This window comes from Cydia strobilella, chromosome 9 (genome assembly GCF_947568885.1).
Source record: "Cydia strobilella chromosome 9, ilCydStro3.1, whole genome shotgun sequence".
Taxonomy (NCBI): Eukaryota; Metazoa; Arthropoda; class Insecta; order Lepidoptera; family Tortricidae; genus Cydia; species Cydia strobilella.
Genome location: NC_086049.1, coordinates 4,752,653 through 4,775,649, shown reverse-complemented (window position 1 = coordinate 4,775,649; position 22,997 = coordinate 4,752,653). Strand labels below are relative to the sequence as shown.

Here is a 22,997-nt window from a genome sequence, read left to right as displayed (position 1 = left end):
ATGGCTCGGCTAGATAAGATTTGGAAGGATCGTAGTATATTAAGACAGACGAAGATTAGACTTGTGCGTTCTCTCGTTTTCCCAATTTTTCTGTATCGTATGGAGACATGGACCATCCGAGCCAATTTGACCAAGCGTATCAACGCGTTTGAGATGTGGTGTTGGCGCCGGCTTTTACGAATACCGTGGACGGCAATGCGTACCAATCAGTCCATACTGGAAGAGTTGCGCATAAAACGCCGGCTGTCAACGATATGCCAGGACCAAATGCTTACTTACTTCGGACACCTCTCACGTCGTTCTCCGGATAGCCTGGAAAGAGTAATAATGACGGGCAAAGTTGAAGGCACGAGACCTCAGGGCCCTCCTCCCACTAGATGGTGTACTCAAATTACGGCACCTATGCAACTAAAACTGCACGAGGCCATGCGCTTGGCGAGGAACAGAACCCTATGGAGGAACCTGGTCTTCAGCAGAAGGACTAGATGTCACGATCCTCAGTATTGAGGGACCGACTGAAGAAGAAGAAGAACCCATCTGTAAAATACTTCGATCGGCCCCCATTGCGTTCATGACTTGTTGACAGACCCCGTACCTACTTGATAAAAATGCCAATGAGAAGTAGTATAAAGACAGCAATAAAAATGTGTCAATAACTTTTTTTTTGACGGTATCTTGTTGTTTGATTAAATAGCATTAACCCTAACCCTTCGGTGCCAAGTAATATTATTTAGTGTCGGTATAAGATATTATATATAAATGTCCGGGATGCCAAGCAAGGGCGGGGCGTCGCCTGCCGATGAATCGGGGGAGGCAAGTTGGTATCGCCGAAGGCCTAGCGGAGCGGAGAAGGGCATACATTGTATTTAATATTGACGCCTCCTACCCCCTGCTACTCCCCCATGGCGACTTCCATGTTTCCAAAAGCTAATCTTAAAAAAACAATAGTAATGTTAGCTTAAAAATACCACGAATAATTAGAAATGTATTAGACTTTTGCCTGTTCATCTCTGCTTAGAGTTGGAGTGTTCGGTGGCTCAAGGAGGAGGCATCATGGCCGAGCAGGACCACCACCGCGTGCTGGAGTTCGAGACGGCTCGCCGTCTCTGGGACGCGAAGGAACCGGGCAGGAACCAACGAGGAGCTCAGATCAGGTTAGTGCTGAGAGTTGGAATTTGGTCTGGCTCAAGGAGGTGGCATCATGGCTGAACAGGACCACCACCGCTGTAGTTCGAGACGGCTCGCCGTCTTTGGGACGCGAAGGAGCCGGGCAAGAACCAGCGTGGAGCTCAGATCAGGTTAGTGCTGCTGCTGAGAGTTGGAATTTGGTGTGGCTCAAGGAGGTGGCCTCATGGCTGAACAGGACCACCACCGCTGTAGTTCGAGACGGCTCGCTGTCTCTGGGACGCGAAGGAGCCGGGCAGGAACCAGCGTGGAGATCAGATAAGGTTAGTGCTGAGAGTTGGAATTTGGTCTGGCTCAAGGAGGTGGCATCATGGCTGAACAGGGCCACCACCGCTGTAGTTCGAGACGGCTCGCCGTCTCTGGGAAGCGAAGGAGCCGGGCAAGAACCAGCGTGGAGCTCAGATCAGGTTAGTGCTGAGATTTGGAGTGTATAGGTAGTGTGGCTCAAGGAGGTGCCATCATGGTCGGACCGAGTAGGACGATCATCGTGTGCTGGAGTTCGAGACGGCTCGCCGTCACTGGGACGCGAAGTAATCAGGAAGGAACCAGCGTGGAGCTCAGATCAGGTTAGTTTAGTGTTGTCTTGTCATGGTTTTCTGCCTTTTGTCTGTGCTATAAAACGAGTAAGTATATATAAACGTAACTATAGGAATTGGTCTCAATCTCCCATAGCCCTCACAACTTGATAGAGTTTGCCTGAGGTGACCTTCTTAACTTGATCAGACCGCCTAGTTGGTGGCGACCCTTAGGTCTTTCGCCTTCCACTTTTCTGACCATGGTCACTTTTTCTGAGTTGTCATCACATCAGCTACCTCTACGCATAACATGGTCATGGTCTATGGTCTTCTACAGACCGCTTTAACAGCGTCTAGAGAGATTATAATTGTTCCTCTGACAGTTTAAACAATACCGACAATAATGTTAAATTTATTGCAGAAAAGAATTCCGTGAAGAATTTTTGGAAGTACCGGTGATACCAAGCGCCATATCAATCGAAGAAGTAAGATAATTTTTGACTTTATACAGATAAATGGTCCTTATTTCTCGATTTCTGAAAAGTGAATGGGGCACCTCTTTAAATTGTTATTTAGCATGAGTTATTTCCACACAATTTTTTTTAATTTTTTTTATTTAGTTTTAGAGGTCGCTACCGAAGGTCAAAGTTTTAAAAAATGTAAAAAAATATAACAATTTTATGAATCGAGCCAACTATTTATTCGTGCGTTTTTGTTATAAAATTTTGACTTGTTAAATGAAATCAAGTGCCGTTGCCTACTAGCGATGCACTGACGCGTCCTCCACCCCCCTCTCACACCCCCGCGATGCGACCGCGTGGGACGATCTTCAGTCCATTTTCGTTATTGTGAGAGTCTGCACGTAATCCTCAAGCGTATCGTTGTGAAGTATTGTAATGGCGTCTACAAGCAGTGGAATACGCGTCTCAACGCGAAATACAACTAACATCTGGCTTATAGGCCAGTTAACACCAAGTTTGAAGCAAACAAAATTGCCGTCAATACGTGAAGTGCTAAGTTTGTTTTTTCACTTTAAAACCGATGAAAAAAAAACTATAAGAGAGTCTGCGACGGCGACCGCCCATTCCGTCTTGACCATATGGGAAAAAGCTGCAATACCAACAAGATTAAAGAAACATGTAATAGCCAAAATTGAATACCACTTTAAAGAGTGGCAGAAACTTAAAAAAAATAAAGAAAATGCTTCAAAACGCTCCGCTGTAACAGAAAAAAAAGAACAAGAATGGCTAAACCAAATAGAACAATTATTCGACATTGCGCACGCGAAAGCCTTAGATATGATGACTATCGAAGAAGATAAACAATTCTTACTGCAACAACGCGTTAATCGGGCAGGCATTATGACTACAGTGGACAAAAAAAGTTTACAGAAAGAGGCTCAAAATTTAAAGAAAGAAGCAAACCTACAAAAACGCCGCAAACGCGAAGAACAAAAAATTCATGCTCTGCGAGGAATACATAACTTTTCATCTACATCTAGCAGTGAAAATCCCACGCCAACACCTGACATGAACGACGAAGCAGGGCCCTCAACACTTCCAACACCGCCACCACAAAAGCGAGGAAGAAAGCTTTTGATTGATCCCCACGTAGCGGCGAGTCTTGATGCCGCTAAATTAACTGACAGGAAAGCCACTATCGTCTTAGCATCTGTTTTAAAAAAAACTTGTACAGAACCTCAAAAGTTCAACATTAATCGTTCTTCGATTCGCCGGCAGCGGATAAAGCATCGTAAAGTCATAGCAGAGTGTCTAAAAAAAGAATTTAAGCCCGATTTGCCCTTAACAATACACTGGGATGGTAAACTTATTGAAGATATAACAGGACATGAAACGGTGGATCGCTTACCAATATTAGTGTCTGGGCATGGAGTAGATCAGCTGTTGGCAGTTCCTAAACTTGAACGCGGAACCGGTGAAGCATGTGCCTCTGCTGTTCATGAAACAGTACAGACATGGGGATTAAGTGACAAAGTTAAATGCTTATGCTTTGACACAACGGCAGTTAACACTGGACTGCGAAACGGATGCTGCGTTATTTTAGAACAAAAAATGGAGAAAGATATGCTTTGGCTCGCCTGTCGCCATCACATAATGGAAATTATGTTAGAAGCCATCGCAAATCAAGCCCTTGGTCCATCTAGTGGCCCAGAAGTTTTGTTATTTAAAAGGTTCAAAAAGAATTGGACCCATATTAATCCTAAGGATTACAAGAATGTTATTTCTGATCCCGAGTCTGCCAAATATGTTGAAAATATCTCTTCAGGAATGATTTCTTTCGCACAGGATCAATTGCGTGAATACCAACCGCGTGATGATTACAGAGAGCTATTAAATCTCACAATCATTTATTTGGGAGGTATTCCCGACAGTGGAGTCGCATTCAGAATGCCTGCAGGCCTTCACCGTGCTCGTTGGATGGCAAAAGCGATGTACTGCTTCAAATTATTTATGTTTCGGCATCAATTTAAAATGACCAAAAGAGAAGAAAAAGCAGTAAAAGATATTTGTACTTTTACTGCCGTCATATACGTGAAGTATTGGTTCGAAGCACCTGCTGGGCAATGTGCACCACGAAATGATTTGAACCTGCTGAAAGACCTCATAACATTTAAAAATATTAATCTGGCGATGGCCAACGTTGCTTTGAAAAAGGTTTTAGGTCATTTATGGTACCTAAGTGAAGAACTTGTTTCATTTGCATTTTTCGACGACAAGCTTCCGATTGAAGTAAAGAAAAAAATGGTGATGGCACTAAAAAATGAAGGGCTGGAGTATTGTCCCAAAAGAATAAGCCTAGACGCCAAACATATCATGGAAAAAGATATTGAAGACTTTGTGACAAGTAACTCTTTAAGGTTCTTCCAAATACTTGGCATTTCATCACGGTTTTTTAACAAAGATGTTGAAAATTGGGAAGGTGACGAAGACTTTAAAGCGGCAAAAAAAATAGTACAATCCATGCGGGTGGTAAATGACATCGCAGAACGCGGAGTGGCATTGATGGAGGAATACAATAAGCTATTAACAACTAATGAAGACCAAAAACAGTATTTGCTTTTAGTAGTAAAACAATTCCGAAAAAAGTACCCCAACGCCCAGAAATCCACCCTTTTATCGTAATTTGTTATTTATGTTGTTGTTGTGTTATGGATACCTGATTGTGTAGTTGATTCAGATGTCCATTTTAGAGATTATAACTGCAATCTTTAACACTTCAGAGTTTTTTTTACAATAAATCTGATTTTGCATGTAATACGTTTGTTTAATTTTATTTCACAAAGTTCAAGCTGCGGTAGCGACCTCTAATTATTGTCCAAAAATTATGAAAAAAATACTCTTACCTATTTTAATGTTAAATAATCAAAAGAAATGGTGCCCCGTTAAAAAATCGAAAAAAAATTTTTTTTTGCCATATAAGGACCATCCTAATAAATAAACAATGTTGTCTGATAATAATAATCAGCAGTTACAAAAAAATAAACATCATTTGCTAAAGGTTTACTTGGTTTTACATATCATAGTAACTTTATCAAAGAAATAATATTGTCTTCGGTTACTGCGATAGTTACTCATGAAATAAAACTATGAAAACGGATTATATCGCGTATATTGAATTTATAATACATCCGGACGTTACGCGATATAATCCGTTTTCATAGTTTTATTTTATCAAAGAAAAATAAAATTAGGAATTAGAGTTAGTCATCTCCTAATACGGAGTATTCCTGCAATGCTAAATTTATATCTCGCGAATAGGCAGGCTTAGTTTGGAAATCAGATTCTAACTGCAAGATTATTTAACTACAAGCATTAATCCGGTTTTTTTACAGGAAATATGTTTTGCTGAGTACATTGATGAAGAGGTTGTTGAAACGAAAAAAGGTTGGTAAAGTGCATACGTAATTAAAAAACTCAAAAATATTTTTACTGGCCTTAACACTGACAGACAGGAATTATAAAATTTACTTTACAGTACATATGGTGCTACTTTCTCGCACTAGTGCGTAAAAGAGCACTTTTCGTGCATATGTTGAAAGTTTAAAGGGCCATATGTACTGTAAAACGTTGTACGATACGCGTGCGAATAGGTAATTCGCAACTCGTGTCGATTTAAAACACTCCCTGCGGTCGTGTTTTAATTTATCGCCACTCGTTTCGACTTTCCTCTTTTCCGTACTTGTATCGTAAATAACTATATACAGCGTGGTACTTATTTCTCATTGAGCTTTAAAGTTATGACTCAATAACATACTTTTTTTTTTATTGTAGCAAAGGTAAGAAGCATTATTTGTAATGAAAATAGTAATAAGTATTATAATAGGCTAAATCTAAAAACTAAGGGCGTCCGCTGGCTGGCGCGCGGGTGCACGGAGTTATGTTTTATGATACCAGACATACCAGTTAGCGTTGCTCATACCTCATACTACTTTTCATTTACCCGCTCACTAGCTCCGTGCAACCACGCCATCTAGCGGACATCCTAAGGAGTTGCAAAATTGTCCCCAATATCCCTATCGATGTGGTTTATTGTTTAAAAAAATCGTATTACAACTAAGTAATGTATACATAAATGTGAGTGAATAATAGCTTAGTACAAGTTGTGATACAAGTGTGCTACGTTGGGCATCACACACGAGCTGTAAGCGAGCGCGCAATAAGAAAGCCGATGTGTGTTGAAAAATCTACTCGACAAATTTAAGAAGGCTCCGTTTCCATACATATTATGAGCAATCAGTTACCTTCTTAAGTCAGTCGGATTATCATTGATTACCTAAATATCAAGTTCTTTTATACACGGTGTAATATGACGATACCGAATAATTTTAACAGCCGAGCGTATATCTGATCATATTTAAAGACTAAAATTAGTAAAATGTCCTGATAAACTTTTCTGTAATTTGCCTAGTTTCAGAGTTTATACCAATTAAAAAAAAACAAGTTTTTATTGTTACATAGTGCAAAACGCATTTTTGATGTCGATGTTGCCACTGTGGGACGTAGTCTAAGTAACCTACCTTATTGATAGATGTCAAAAAGTGACAAGTAACACTTTGTAAAAACTACGATTTACGAAAAAAAAGTAAGTCCATTTTAAGTGACAAGTTTACCAATAATATTTACTTTTTACGAAAAAAAAAACTATTTTTTTTTGCGAATTTGACCTAAACTTATTACATTTTTTCCTTCTTTTGGCCTCAGAAAAGCGTGGTTAAAATCTTTCGGTTTCCTCGTGAACACCTTGTATAATGGAAAAGCACGCATGTTTAATATGAGCCCCAAAGCCGTTCAATAACTTGCATGTTACGAGCAAGTTTGTTGAAAAATATTGTACCTTTAATGATGTCTGTTTTGCAGAAGAAGTGCCAGTTCGGCCCACTCCTGTAACAGAGAGTGGATGTAAGTTCAAACATATTTTAACCAGATTTGTTGAACATTTTATTTTAGATTTATGTTTCATGATACCACTATTTAATATTTTAAATACAGTATTTGGGAAAGACCAGTAAACAGTGCAATGCGTTTGCGATGTAAACCTACATGTACATAACCCGCTACGAAAGCAGGTGTGGTTTTTGTTTGATGTCGATTTTATTTTCGTTAGATTTTGACAAAATTTGGTGGAGAAATAGAGTTTTCGAATAACTTTTTCATTTCTCATGCTCTCAAAAAGGGTAATTGTTTTTCTAAGAGGTGTGCAGAAAATGATACGTGCCTGCACTAGAGCATTTTACGTTCCAAGTACATTTTTTTTACAATAAGCAATTAAATTTGGGTTTAAATGAATTTGTTACAAAATTTCCATTCTGATATTTAACTCCCCATTCCATAAATAACAATACTTTTGCCTAAATTGTTAATTGAAAGCACCCTTAAGAAATACTATAAAAATATATACTTGTCATGTTTTTGAAAAAACATAATATGCATTTTACTTTCCTCGTATTCGAAATGAAAAGTAGAGTGTTTAACTCGGGTGAAAGGCTCACTACGTTCGGGCGCCAAACAACCTCGGCATAAATGAGTGCCTTTCATCCCTTGGTTAACAATCTACTATTACTTAGGTATTAATATTTTAGGGGCCAATTTTATTTTTCAGTGCTGGAAATGTCTGTGGAAAGCGAGGAAGAGGCTAAATATCTAAATCTACCTGAGGCACTGAAAGACAAATTTGTGCCTCTCCCATTCATCCCTTTTTGTCTGAAAGAGACAGTGGAAGATGAAAGGTAAGTTTGTCCAAAATAACAGAGATGACAAGTTTTATTAATGGTATCAGTTGATCAGGTTTGTTTGGAGGACCAAATATGTATGCGGCGAAATCCGTCTGCGGGTAAATTCCGTACAGAAGCGCGTTTTGCTAACAACAGTTCACTATATTGTTAAGAGTAAAGAGGACGGTCATTTCTCCATACAAACGTAGTGCCCATTTTCTTCTCTGGATATTAACGTTATTGAAAATAATTTGATGTATATGGACCATAGCTAGATTATAGTAAAAATTAGGAGCGTAAAACAGATTTCATACAAAATTTTAAATGCTCCTAACTTTTATAATATTTAAAAATTCGAGAAAAAAAAAACAAACTAAGGCTAAGGAATGGAATGCGCTCCCGCCATCTGTATTCCCTGATCAATATGACCTCGGTCTCTTTAAAACAAGAGTGAATAGGCTGTTACTGAACCGGTGAGCTCCATCTTAGGCCCTGTCTTCACTTTCCATCAGGTGTGACTAGGGCCAATCGCCGATCAGTTTATAATAAAAAAAAAAAAAAAAAAAAACAGGCTGTGGTTCATATACATCAAAAGGTGTCAAAATATTTTCAATAATGTTAATTTCCAGAGAGGAAAATGAGGACTACGTTTGTGTGAAAAGGCGATTTCCACTTTCATCTTAAGTTTCTCGATAAGCAGTGATTGCTTTTAGTTCCATGAGTCAAAATCACCTATTGCCAGCCTATTGCTCTGTAGCTGACGGTTGAAAAAATACGCTCTTTTACGCAATTTCCCGCAGTCGAGTTAGGTCGATCTATAAAATAACCTTATCAATTTTTCGTTCAGGGTATTGATAACACCAGAAATGTCAGAAGCCGGTAAAGCCGAGAGGCTCTTACGTTTCGAAAACGCCCTGTATCGTATGAGAGAACTACAGGAGCACAACAAGATACATGTTCTTGGTCAACATAGGAACCGGTGTAATCTGCTGACGAAGTTGTTTGTAGGTGAGTGACTTTGATTAATTGATTGATCGATTAATTGATTAAACCTGTTGGACGCAATTGGACGCCAATAACGCCTAAAATCGTCGTAAGAATTTATGGTTTATGGTTAACTTTATTCTCAGAAAGAATTTTCAAAATTCGCTTACTTGAGAATACAATTTTTTTATAATAATATATCTTAGGACTAACGTGCAGAGAGTATATAGTTCTTAAGTATAGCGTCAATGTTTCATATTTTCAAATATGGTACAAATTGACACGCTCACGCCTGTAATGTTGATTTGCGAGTTACGTTACCTACGGTATTCGATTCAAAAAGTAGGTAGGTAGGTAGGTAGGTAGGTAGTGGAAAATAAAGTAGCACAGTTTTGATAATCGATATAGACGGCTTTTATACCATGTCGTTTTTTTGACCTCTTGTCCTTACAAGAGGTCAAAAAACGACATGCTTTTATAGCATCATATCGACTATATTGACATATACCTACATAATACAATTGCTGTAGTTGACACTGCCAGCAAGTTCAAATCTTAGAGACAATATAACGCTCGAGCGAGGTGACCAACGGGCCGTGGCGACTATGGTAACAAACGAATACGAATGAGAAAAACGAAGAAATGAAAATGTATGCGGCCTCGGTGCATGCTGCCTAGATTTTGACGCCTGACACCACGCTGGGCACCCTGCCGAACGCGCCGCTGGACGGTCGCCTCTAGCTGAGACCGCGGCATTTGGACGCATACGACCAGCGGGGCGGCCAGCGGCAAATCAAGTGTGAATGGCCCTGATTTGTCGCTCGCCGCGCTTCCAGGCAGCGTCCTGAGGCCGTACATTGAGATATTTTACGAACATTGGCATACCTGTGCTTATATTATTCATAGATGCAAGTTGGACACCAGAACTGCATCAAGTCCTAGAAGAAAGAGACGACGCTATCGCGCAAGAAGCACTAGCGTTAACTGAAAACACACAAAAGAAGAAGATGGAACAAAAGAAAAAATAATTATTTTGTCAGGAAAGCGGTTTTGTAGCTTAAGTAAAATGAGTTAGTATGCTATCACTATTCACTATACGCCATGAATTATATTAACCCGACACACTTTTACAAGTTCTTATTTTTATATCAAAAAAATATTAGTTCATATTCGAAGTCCCCTTTACGTTATTTATTTTTTTGGGCATTCCATGACCTCTGCTGTCCCGTACAAACATATCTTATTTCGTATATTACCTACATTGTTTCAACGTTTCAAGTTCATTATCATATCAGCCCTTTATCGCCCACTCCTGAGCATTCTAGTACGACACGTCCCTGTCCTGAACTAATCTCATCCAGAAGTGACCCACGATCTTTCTAATGTCGTCCATCCAACGAGCCATGATTATTTTACTGAACATTTTTTACATCCATCGTGACAGAAAAAAAACTCCTATAGATACCTACCTGCCAATCTTCAGAAAATTCGCGTTTGTACGGCACAACGGTAGACTATTTCGTGGAACGCTTCTTTTACTCATTTATTTAGCCATCAAAATCTATGATTATCTAAAGTTTGTCGGTTTTTGTGGGCCAGTGAACCCCATGGTGTATATGATTATAAAAATAAAATAAACTTTAATTTGCACGATTAGGTTTTAAAACAAGTTTTGTGTTTTTAAGAAGTGACAAATGTTTGTTTGTAAGCAAAGAGCGTAATGTTAAGTTCTCAAGTTTTTAATAAAGTTGTTTGTCTTCACCAAGTTTTCCTTTGTTTTTGAATAATTAATTTTAATACTTGTTACTTAATAATAGAGTGCGGTATGCCTCCGAAGTTCTCAGGTCTGATCAAATTACGATGTTACTTCAGTATCTTTGGAATTAACTTTTGCGGTGTGCTTCCAAGTTGGATTTATGTTTTGTGTGTAAAATTGATTACTAAAATGGCTCACTTTGGCTTCGATGAGGCTACACACACTTACCCTATTTACTTACAAACACAAACCATTCACTAACGTGTGACAGAACTAATCAGAGGCATCAGAGCACGATCACGATTCAATCGGCCGCAAACTATCGATTGATAGATAGGTTGAACTTCAGAGCTGCCTACAATAGAGTATTTGACATTTTTTATGAGTCGATCAGGTTTGTTTTAATAATGTCTGTATGGGACCCATACTAAGTAATACAATAGTCACAAATGATGGTCATAGTCTGGCACCCGCACTTTACCGACGAAACGCTTCTAACAAAATGGCAATACATCGAGACGTCACCATGTAACGTCGCTATTGCTTAGAAGCCGTTTCGATGTATGGAAAACAAGGAAATTGCTATTTTGTCGAAAAAGTACTTAGCGTCATAATGTTATATAGCATTAGAATGAGTCTGAGCTACCTCTAAGCCACAAATAGGTAGATTGTGACAGCACCACACAACATTATCACATTTTGCATTTATAGTGGGCCACCATTGGTGGCGCTTCCAAACGTTGTTGCTTGCCAAGTCTTCGTAGTTACCTTAATGAGGGCTACTGTTTTTGTTCTCAGTACCAGTTGGCGCCACTGTAGATGTAGGTCCAGAAAAACAGATCTCAAAATTATTTTATGCTTATTTTTATAAAATCGATGGGTTCCAATATATACAAAGGTATTTTAAAGTCTAAATGTGTAATTTTTTCAACCTGTATAATTTTGCATATAAATACAAATATACAAATACAAATATACAAAATATTTATTGCCAGAAAACATTGTTAACAAATTTTTCACAGTGACTGACACTAGGCTGAGCCTGTCCTGCCGAGCCCTTACAGAAAATTTAACAGAAAGCAACACGCATGCAATAGGAAAAATAGTTAATAGTATTTTCAAGTATACACATTTATCCAGATGAGGTTTAATATTAAATTATATTTGAATAATCGAAAGCAATTCAAGAATTATATAATAAATTACACTATGTCAAGATATTGTGAAGCAAATAAATTACATTATGTCAACATATTGGGTGGATTACAACATTTACAACTAGTTAGTTAATAAAAAAATGTCAAAATCAAATAATGGATCTTAAAATATTTTCAGTGTCATGGTAGCTCAACGTAGTAAGCCAGTTCTTAATTTTAAATTTGGCCTTATACGGAGTGCACTTTTGAATTTGGCAGTTTTTCACGATAATGTTGTAGATATTAGCATGACTGAAGTATTTTAGTTGGCACTTTTTTTAAACCACTAACATTTATTGACCTAGATCTATTGTTACCATGATTAATCAAATATGGACAAAGATTTACCACAATTATGAATAAGGAGTGAAAATTCCCGATAAAAAAGCTTCAAACCCCCAAACTTTGAATGCATTTGACATTTTGAAAGACCTCCATCTACACTAGCGCCCTTAGCGGCGAAATTAAATGCGGTAGCCCTCATTAGACAGACTCAAAACACTAACGTTTTAGTAGTTTTTAATTTTTCACAGATAAAAATGGAAATACGTATGTAACGCAAACAGTAACAAGGTGCACATCTACCTACTCAAACAAAATGTCCTACTTATTCCATAAGAAATTATACCGATAAGTCTGAGAGACAAAAACAGAATGGACTTACAAAAGGACATGTCAACCAAAAACCATATTCTATATGTCAAAAACTTTACATGGTTAAACCCAATCGTCTGGGTGCGCCAGACCTATCCTAATCAGAGCACGCCCGCTGCAGACTGCGCTCGTTCACGGTTCACTCGTCCGCACACATGCGACTGTATCGATCTACGAATTTCAAAATGCAGGAGACAAACCGGCATTTAGACTTGTTACAGACAGTTACATATTCGAAACTTGAGTTGGTGCTATTATGAGTTACTAGTGACCCGCCCCGGCATCGCACGGGTTACACAAAACCTTGACGTTTTAATGTCTATGGTCTAGGAAATAAGGTCATATACACGTAATTGTAACCCATAAAAAGCATTATACTAAAATACCGTTGAAAGCTGACTAACGACTCACGCGAGCGGTGACACTGAGTCCTTATGCAAACACTAGTTTGCTTTGACCAGCGGCGCGCGGCTGAGCGAGTGGCTCCGATGCAATAACTCTGATATTGCCCGCCATACACATAGAGTCGTATAGGGAAGAGACGCCATACACCTCAAAAGTAAGTTTTAACCATAAAATCCCCCGAAAAACCTTGAAAATGGCTACCATCACAATTTGTACAAGAAATCATGATCTGCTCTCATAAATCCAAAATAGTCATTAAAAAAAACCTAACTTTGCCACCCGGCCCCAACTTCGCCTGATATTTTTTTTATATTCGTCTCCTGGCTGCTGTTATCGGCCTCAGCGACTGCGTTCTACTACTGAGAGCGTTGCTGGTGTGCTGTAATGTGCGGCCACACTCGCTGCAGGTCAGCACCCCTCCGATATAATTGTACGTTATGGCCACAGGTAGTCTGTCCCTTAGCTCGTCCAGTTCAGTGCAGCGCCTGGTTTCAAACTGTCGCTCCTGTATCTGCATAACATGCCTCCAACGTGGACGGTCACTGGCTAGATTCTCCCATGTCGTTGGCTCTATATGAGCTCTCTTCATGTGCCGCTTCAATACATCCTTGTACCGCAAAAACTGGCCGCCTTGCTTGCGCTTTCCATTTTGCAGTTCGCAGTAAAAGATGCGCTTCGCGACTCGGTCTTGCGACATGTGGGAGACGAGGCCGCACCATCGTAGTTGTCGTTTTATTAGGTATCTATTCCAGCAACATTGGCACGCCTAGGGATCTCCGTGTTCCTAACACGGTCGGACCAATGGACGCCCATAATTACGCGGTGGCATCTTAGATGGAAGCTGTCTAATAAGCGGATATGCTTACGGTACAGGCACCACGCTTCTGAGGCATATAAGAAATTCGGCAGGACGATAGCCATGTATTCTACTTAAGTGGAAAGCTTTATGTCGTGCGACCGAAACACCTTGGAACGAAGTTTGCCGAACGCTGCTGCAGCGTCTCCTATTCTGCTGTTTATATCGTTCTCAAGGTGGCACTTAGCTGTAATCGTGCTACCCTGGTACTTGAACTGCTCTACTTGCTTAATGCTAGGGCGGAGTTATTTAAATACCTACTAAAGCCAAATTTAGGATTTTGCCTTAAGTAGGTTGCCAATCCTTATTCTTTATGACGGGGTTGGATGATATCCTGACGTGCTGTCTGTTTTTTGATTTCACTTACTCTATGCCGCATCGAAATCTGCACGGTTCACTTGTTATTGGATTCTGTATGGAGCCCTCTGGATGGACCTTTATTATTATTTGCCTTTCCGCTATCCGTGGAGACGGCACTCGTTCATTGAGGACTCCGGATGTTAAAAATGGGACTACGTGACTGTAGTACTTATTAATAATTACTGGCAAACAACATAATATATGTACTTATTCGTGTTTTTTTAAGCCAAATAGGCCTGTAGATAAATAAACTAAACTATTATTTCAAGCGACAAAGGTTGTTAGATAAAAACCTATCAACTATATCATTTGTACGTATGTGTGTTTATCATATTATATATTATTTGTTCCTGAGTTATGGATGTTTCCTAAGTATTTAAGTAATTTTATTAGATAATTCGTCGTCTAGTACCCACAGCACACAGCACCTTATTGAGTTAACAGTGGGACGACTTGATCGATTTGTGTAAGTTTGTCCCATAATATTTTTGTATTGCATACAGTTAGTTACTATGATTCAGCTTTGATTAGCATTTTCAAAATATCATAATCATAATCACATAATCATTTGCACATAAAAAGTGCATATATCGAGAGACATAATATTGCAATCAAACATAACATATACCTATAACATAGATCGCTATCAGAAATCCCAGGTAGCATTTATACGTCATTATGACGTCCGTTACGACATTATGACGTATAAATGACGTCATTATGACGTCGCTGACGTCACTGCTACCTGGGTAACAACGAAAACCCAGTTAAATTTTAAGCTGAGCCAGATCAACCCATTTACGCTTTGTACTAAAAATTTGAAAGCCGTTCGGAAGCTCAAATAGAATCGATCTAATAGATTAAGAGCTAACGCGTATTTATTTATTACATTTCATTATTCAAATTAGATACACAACATAACAACATTAACTACAAAGGCACTGCGAGACTACAAAACAAACGGAAATAAATTGTAACAATACACGTAAACACAAAACACTAATTCAATTTGGGCTACGACGTAACTGCGTGGCTCTGTGACGTCTTACGTCTGTAGTGGCTCCTCTACACGATGGCCCATCGTAGGCCAGTCCACGAGACGCATTTATGCGTTTGAGGGAGCAAGTGATAATGCTATCTCATTTTACCGCATAACTGCGCCCCTTGGACTGGCTTACGCTGGGCCATCGTGTAGAGAAGCCATAGGACTGGCGTCATCCGATGTAGGATTCGGCAGGCTGCCCCGGAATCGCCAAAATACGATACTCTTCGGCCATAAGTCCGTGCTTGCGATGGTGTCCTGCAGCGGTCGCGTAGTGGCGCGACTTACCTTGGCATCTACCCAGTTTATATTAGGGTTCCGTACCCAAAGGGTAAAAACGGGACCCTATTACTAAGACTCCGCTGTCCGTCTGTCCGTCTGTCTGTCTGTCTGTCACCAGGCTGTATCTCATGAACCGTGATAGCTAGACAGTTGAAATTTTCACAGATAATGTATTTCTTTTGCCGCTATAACAACAAATACTAAAAACAGAATAATATAAATATTTAAATGGGGCTCCCATACAACAAACGTGATTTTTTTGCTGTTTTTTTTCGTAATGGTACGGAACCCTTCGTGCGCGAGTCCGACTCGCACTTGGCCGGTTTTTTTTCTTTGATGTATGATAATGAGGTCAACAAAACTGCTCTAACCGAAGACAATATTAAAACTGCTCTACTTAATTTGCTATACTATCCAACTAAAAAGGTTTGCTGGCCTATCGTCTGACCTCCACCGACGAACTGCCGCCATACGCCTGGATCCAGTGCTCAGGATAGTATAAACAACTACCAACTAGCTGCCTAGTTTGGTTGCTCCCATTATCATAATATATTATACAATTTTCCGAGGCTATCTCTCCGTGTACAAAGGCTATACAATCCATTGTTTGAGAGCTTACAATGTTACCTATTTCCGATATCCGATTGGAGATAATTTATTCATTTGTTCGCTGTCTGTTTGAATAGGTGGCAGCAAGTATCACATTCAAACTGTACGTTTTATCCACAGATCTACAAAGTCCAAATTGCCTGTCAAATATCAAAAGTGCGACCTAACGAAATGATATCACGAGTAACCTATAGGTACATGGCGTCATTGGCAGTATTGAATTAAGAAATAATATGTAATTGCGACAATTATTTGCGTTTGTAACCGTATGTACAGTCGCCATCAGATATATCGGAGCGTTCAAGGCACTCACAAATATCTGAACACGCCGCTATTGTCAAGGCATTAGAGTGCGTGTTCAGATATTATGATCACCTTGGCCGCTCCGATATATCTGATGGCGACTGTACCACGATATACCTACCCACCGTATCTCCTGAATATAGCTTTTTGTTGTTTCCACTCCGGTAACTTTACGTTTTGGTACATTCAAGTAGCTTTAAAGTGGTCACGTTTTTTTATAGTATGAATATTCATAAGATGACTGCTAAGCAGTTGTCTTATGACCCTTGACAAACCTACTTTAGACAATTGAATCCGATGCTCCGATGGCTCGGGCATGTAGTCCGGATGGGGGAAGATCGCGCAGTCTGGAGGGCGTACTCTGGAGTACCAAGTGGCCGAAGACCGTCTGGACGCCCTAGGTACCGCTGGAGAGACGAAGTGCAGAAAGACCTCAGCGAACTCGGCGCCGTCGACTGGACAGAAACGGCTTTGGACAGAGTAGCATGGCGGTCTTTGGTGTCGGAGGCCAAGATCCACTTCGGGTCGTTGCGCTACAGCAGTAAGTAAGTACGTAAGACAATAGAATAGACTCACCACCACTCAAATAAAGCTCATAATATTATATCACTCAGTCATTTCATTAACTGATTCAAGCAGGGCTGTGGAATGGAAAAAAAAGCATTAGATAATATATACTTACACTTGTTCCACCAGATACTGTGACCCTCGAGAAAACCTGTACACAGGATGAAATTACAAACTGTTTTTTTAATGAATGAATCATAAAATAAAGCCACAGTGGAGGCTTAGTTATCTGGTTCTGTTGTTCACCCTTAAGGTAAGGAACTTAAAAATGTGTGAATATTGTAACACGATAATATTTCTTAATTGACTACCAAAGTGTACTTTTCTTATGCTGTAACAGTAACCATCAAGCCACAATGCTACTGTAATCAATTTTCTCCGGCCTTCCAGAGTTTTGCGACATTCATCCATCAAAGGAAATTGTACCTTAAAAAGTACTATTACAGTTTAAATTTCTTAGTTCAACATCTGTGACTACAAACGCCATTGGATAACTTTAAGGATGTCGCATCCCGCAGTTTATGTTCAGTCTGATTTCAATTTTACCTTGATTATATTAAGGTCGTATTTTTTGTGTTTTACTCGAGATTTATAAGACTAAATAAGGATTAGAGATAACACGCCATTAGCGGAGGTGCCATCAAACTACACTTAGCGGAATGACGGTGATGTTAAGTGTTTTTAAACTATCAATTTGTATACTGTTTTGTTGATTCAGGGATGAATCAAATACTTTATCGAAAAGTTACTTATTATAAGGGTAGGTAAATAGAAACATAGTTTATTTTTCCCGGGTCAAAATGACAACCATGTCCTCCGACTCAGACCCAACCCCATGTAACATATCTTTTATCTATTTTTGTAGGTACTTATTCTTTTTAGGGTTCCGTACCCAAAGGGTAAACGGGACCCTATTACTAAGACTCCGCTGTCCGTCTGTCTGTCACCAGGCTGTATCTCATGAACCGTGATAGCTAGACAGTTGAAATTTTCACAGATTATGTATTTCTATTGCCGCTATAACAACAAATACTAAAAACAGAATAAAATAAATATTTGTGGGGCTCCCATGCAACAAAACTTGATTTTTTGCCGTTTTTTGCGTAATGGTACGGAACCCTTCGTGCGGGAGTCCAACTCGCAGTTGCCGGTTTTTTGTTGTACTTGTAACAAGTACTTGTTTCATGATATATGTGAATGATACCATATTTTATGCTTAGAACCTTTAGGTACTATTAGAGTTAGACAAATTTAAGCTGGCAGTGATTTTGACAGCAGAGATTGTGCAAGTGTTATCTATCCTTCTATATAGTGTCAAACATCTATGAAATTATGACGTTTAAAATACTTAACACTTGCACAGTCTCTGCTATCAACATCACTGCCAACTTAACTTGGTCTACCTCTACTGGTTCTTCTAGTGATCTATTCGCTCGCTAATTGACACCCCAGTTCACCGATCCAACCCCATTACAAACCCGATAGCATGCAATGTCAGAATCCATTGCCGCTATAACTGCCATTAAATATCGTTCAACTGAACTGTCAGTCGAAAATTACTGAGGTCATTTAAAAGGCTTTTAAGTGCTTGCGAGAAAATTGAGAGCCTCTGAAAGTTTGACAGGCAAACGTGGGAATATATACATAGGTATCGGCAGGAGAGTTGAGGTGAATGATTACATACACAGCTACATTTTTTATATACCACGTCGGTGGCAATCAAGCATACGGCCCGCCTGATGGTAAGCAGTTACCGCAGGCTATGGACGCCTGCAACACCAGAGATATGCACGTTGCCGACCCTTTAAAAACCTGTACACTCCTTTTTTGAAAAACCCCATACTGTAGCCCCTCGGGAAAACCTCGGCATGGAGCTCATTCTACAGCCGAAGCGTCCACAGAGAGCACTAAATCGCAAAAACAGTATTGAATGAATGAATAAGTGAATGTAACAGGGCGGTTACAGTCTAGCGTTTTATACGCTCGTTTTTGGAACCGCGTGTAGGCGCGTCTAGACCAAATCCATAGAGTAACTTATACTAGAGCGGTACTGTCATAGTAAATTTTGTAACCCCAGTAAATTCATTGCCATCTGTCGACACACTTTAAAACTAAAAATAAATATTTATAAAAATACGATAAAATGTATTTAAATATGGATAAATGATTTTTTTATTTGCATTAATTATTTTTATATGATTTTGACCCATGTTCTTTCACTGGTATGCGTTAAAATTATAAATAACAAACGAAACAGTCAATGCCCTCTATACGAGTGTAGGCCAAAACTAGTGGCGCCATCTGATCGAGAATCAAATTTTCGTGATTTTCGAGGCACGTTTTTTCCTTAGACTGTATCCATCTATTACGGAGTTATATCAATCTTTGCCAAATCTAATAAAATATAGCGCGCGTGAAAGCATAGATTAGTATATGTTATTACTGTAATAGATAAGAAACTCTCGGATATTTCACGTTCACGTCTCTACTAGTGCTGCCCCTAACGGTCCTACTCTCAACTAATGAGACTGTATATGCAGTAAACACGCACACATGTACACACACACACGCACACATACTTATGGGTTCTTTACCTACAAGTAACAATTTTAATATTGGATACTGATTTACGTAGTTTTCTTTGTCGTACCAAATTCCATTGTGTATGCTTAGAAAACTACATAAATCAGTTTTTCAGAATAAATAAATGAAAACTTATGTTTAATCAAGTACAATATATTATTTATAAGTACCTACTTATTTACATACGTTCTATTCCAAGTAACTAAGACAAATGCAAATACAGCGTGAACTGACTATGTTTTAAATAATAATCAGAGGCAACCTATTTCATTTCTTCTTCTTGATCCCAAAATAACTTGGAAAGCTTCATTGATAGTTTGATCCAACTTTGTAGTAATTTAATTTACATCCATTTTTGGTCGCATATTTCATAGTTTTTAGAACATTCCAGCTTTTTATCCACAATTTGTGGTGCGGTCATCTGGGTGTTACAGCGCATAGGTAGATTTTTCCTTTTTTAAGTTCACTGAAATTGCCATTGACAAAATCGAAAAACTTATCGAAGCTAGCACGATACCTGCCGTGTCGCAACTTTATTCTGGAAGCTTTTTAATGCCTGAAAATATATTTACAGTTAAGATGTTATCGACAAAGGTAAACGTATTGCGGTTGGATTTTGTCATTAGATGTAGGTCTTTCCAATTTTGGCAGGTTGTAGTTGATTTATCAGATTAAGACCTAGCCACGGAAAACAGTATCTTAGTTATGATAATCAGAGCGACGTGTATCTAAAGACGGGCCTTACGGGCACTAAGAATGGTGCTAGTTCAACGGTTGTTATTTGAAATGTTACAATGTTCCATGTTCCATCACCAACATTTCATAAATATGCTTTGCCCAAAGCCTCTATCAAAGCTTTTGATAAAGATGAAATAATAAATAAATGTTCCGGAGCACTATATCTGTATATACTCGAAAATTTACTTACCTTGTCCTTGTACCGATGTACATACAAGAAGGTACACAGATTCGGCGCGGCCAGGCCGCCATTGCTTTTCATCTTGCCTGCGTTGGTTTGGTTAAATGAGTAAGAGCACAACTCAACACAACTCACAAGGTTGGTTGTGATAGAAAGAAACGCTGTTAGTTAATTAAACGGAATTTATATTAAAAACCAACTTAGAAATAATTTCAAAATTTCCCGTCAAACCAAACGTCATTTGGTTTTTTATTCGTCATAATACGTCAATCTGTCATTGTACGGTGTTTGCACTACATATTTAAAAAAAAACTACTATTACGTTTCAAATTTAATTTGTTTCCTAGTTCATTTGCAACGTAAGGTTAGTAACACTATCAAAACATTTTTTACGAAAATAATATTGTTCTAGATTTAATTAAATACGATTAAGTTACCTGCTTAGATATTTGTTTGGTATATTTCGTTTTCTACCATCTACACACTTTAGAATGATATCTAGCCACACTCAGCCCTCCTTATGCTAAAAGGCGGTATCTCAAAAACGAGTGAACTGGAAATGGAACGTTATGATTAAAATTTAAGGTACTTATTTGCATTCAATCTTCAATTGAGATACCGCTTTTTAGCTCAGCAGGGCACCACGGCTGAGGAATAGATGTCCAGCATAACCCAGAGATGGCATTATTATCAGCATTACATTACTCCTCTTCAGAGATACTATACCATGCGTGAAAGCGCGTAACGCTGAAACGACCGTACACGCGCATAAAAAACGCTAGCCTGTTACCGCCCTTATAGGCGCACGGTATTAAGCTAAAAAAGAAAAAGAAACCTGGAATAAACTTTTTGGTCCATCGTTCAACTTGCTATCGCTACGAAAAAAGAATTCTAATTTCAAAATCTCGCTGTCATGGCATGATTTACGGCGCGATTCGGGAAATGAATTAGAGATTCACTAGATATGAAATAGTAAAGATATGTGACGTTCCACGGAAAGAGGTACTTTATGGCGGCTGGCGCTTATTATTGCGGCGCTATGCGACGTAAACGCCATCCAATATTAATTGGAGCGGCGTTTATAATAGCGTAAGCGCCAACCGCCATAAGGTACCTTTACCCGTGGGACGTCACATATCTTTACTATAGTTTGTCAAGGGACTGTCTCATTTCAAACATTGACAGAGACAATCATACTATCTATGTCTTACACTAGTACTAGCTCCCAAAAGAAAAGGATGGGTATAGTTTTCTTTGTTCCTATTTACTGACAAGATTTGCTTGACCAACTATATTTCATATCTAGTGAATCTCTAATTCATTTCCCTAATCGCGCCATAAGGCGCATTTCCGGGCTTACTCGATTGATACAAGTTTCACGCTTATTTCTCAATGCGCGCTTACATAGATGTCTATAGGCGAAGATAAAACCTAAATGGCAGTACAGTTTAGTGGGTATTGAGGCTGTGCAAACGTTTATACGTTCAACAGGCCATCGCGGCCGGGTTTGCTTACTCAATTCAAATGCCTTTGCGAACTACATAATGATGATGATATTAACAGTTTTGAATGATTCACGGTTGACTTATATTGACCGGGATATAGACCATGATTACCTTTTGTATTGTTTTTTACATCGCACGACGCAGTTACATCGAAATATCGGGAGCTCAAATATAATTCAAAAGGTAATCACGGTCTATATCCCGGTCAATATAAGCCTGATGATATCACTTTCTGACTAAAGACATACTATTCTAAATAATTATAGGGAAAATCTTACACAAATCGACCCAGTCCCAAATATATTTAGGATTCATACTATAAGTATGAATCTTTTGAAATGATTTTTACGCTTAAGACCCTAATCTGTTAAACAAATTCATTTGTTTCTTTTGTGTGAGCGGTCGGCCATTGTATCTGAGCGCATGCCACGCGCTCAAACACAATGGCCGACCGCTTGGTCAAAAGAAACAATGGCTTTTGTTTAACAGATTAGGGCCTAGCTAAACAACGTTTTAGTAAACCTGTAAAAAAAGCATTAATTTTCTGACACACAAAAACTAATCGATTTGTTAGAACATACGATAAGTGCGATCTCTATAGAATATATATACAAGTGGAACATATGATAGGTAGGTACTAAAGCGGTTAAACTTTATTTCACCTGTGCTGCGCAGTCGGGTTCCTTATTATTCTTATTAATTACTATTAATATACAATTAACACTCGCACACCCACCCACACACACATAGGTATATGTATATAATATTCTATTACACAAAATACTTAATTCCCACTCTCGCAGGATAGACCTGTACCGCTGGCTATATTTTGACCCCTAGGTTATAAAAATATTAAAGTCAATTCTGTTTTCGCTTATGAATACTTTGTTAAGATGTAAATCTTACATTTTGTTTTGTGTCATATATATAATTTGCTTTTCTAGTAATTTGTTATTTTGTGGTAATTATTTTTTATTTTGAATTATTTTGGAGAAAAAAATATTCGAGAGAAAACATGTAACTGTGTTGCATTTAGGATAGTGT

At 38.8% G+C, this 22,997-nt stretch overlaps 1 protein-coding gene across 1 annotated transcript in view; it reads left to right on the top strand.

The window, feature by feature from the left end:
- The window catches only part of LOC134743983 (uncharacterized), a 42,582-nt gene extending 32,582 nt beyond the window's left edge, over window positions 1-10,000 (top strand). The window contains exons 23-29 of the mRNA XM_063677615.1: window positions 1,019-1,154; window positions 2,122-2,185; window positions 5,554-5,605; window positions 7,079-7,120; window positions 7,821-7,947; window positions 8,780-8,940; window positions 9,823-10,000. Of these exons, the coding sequence (XP_063533685.1) occupies window positions 1,019-1,154; window positions 2,122-2,185; window positions 5,554-5,605; window positions 7,079-7,120; window positions 7,821-7,947; window positions 8,780-8,940; window positions 9,823-9,944 (704 nt within the window). The 3' untranslated portion in view covers window positions 9,945-10,000. The remainder of the gene's footprint in view (window positions 1-1,018; window positions 1,155-2,121; window positions 2,186-5,553; window positions 5,606-7,078; window positions 7,121-7,820; window positions 7,948-8,779; window positions 8,941-9,822) is intronic.
- Window positions 10,001-22,997: the final 12,997 nt, after the last annotated feature.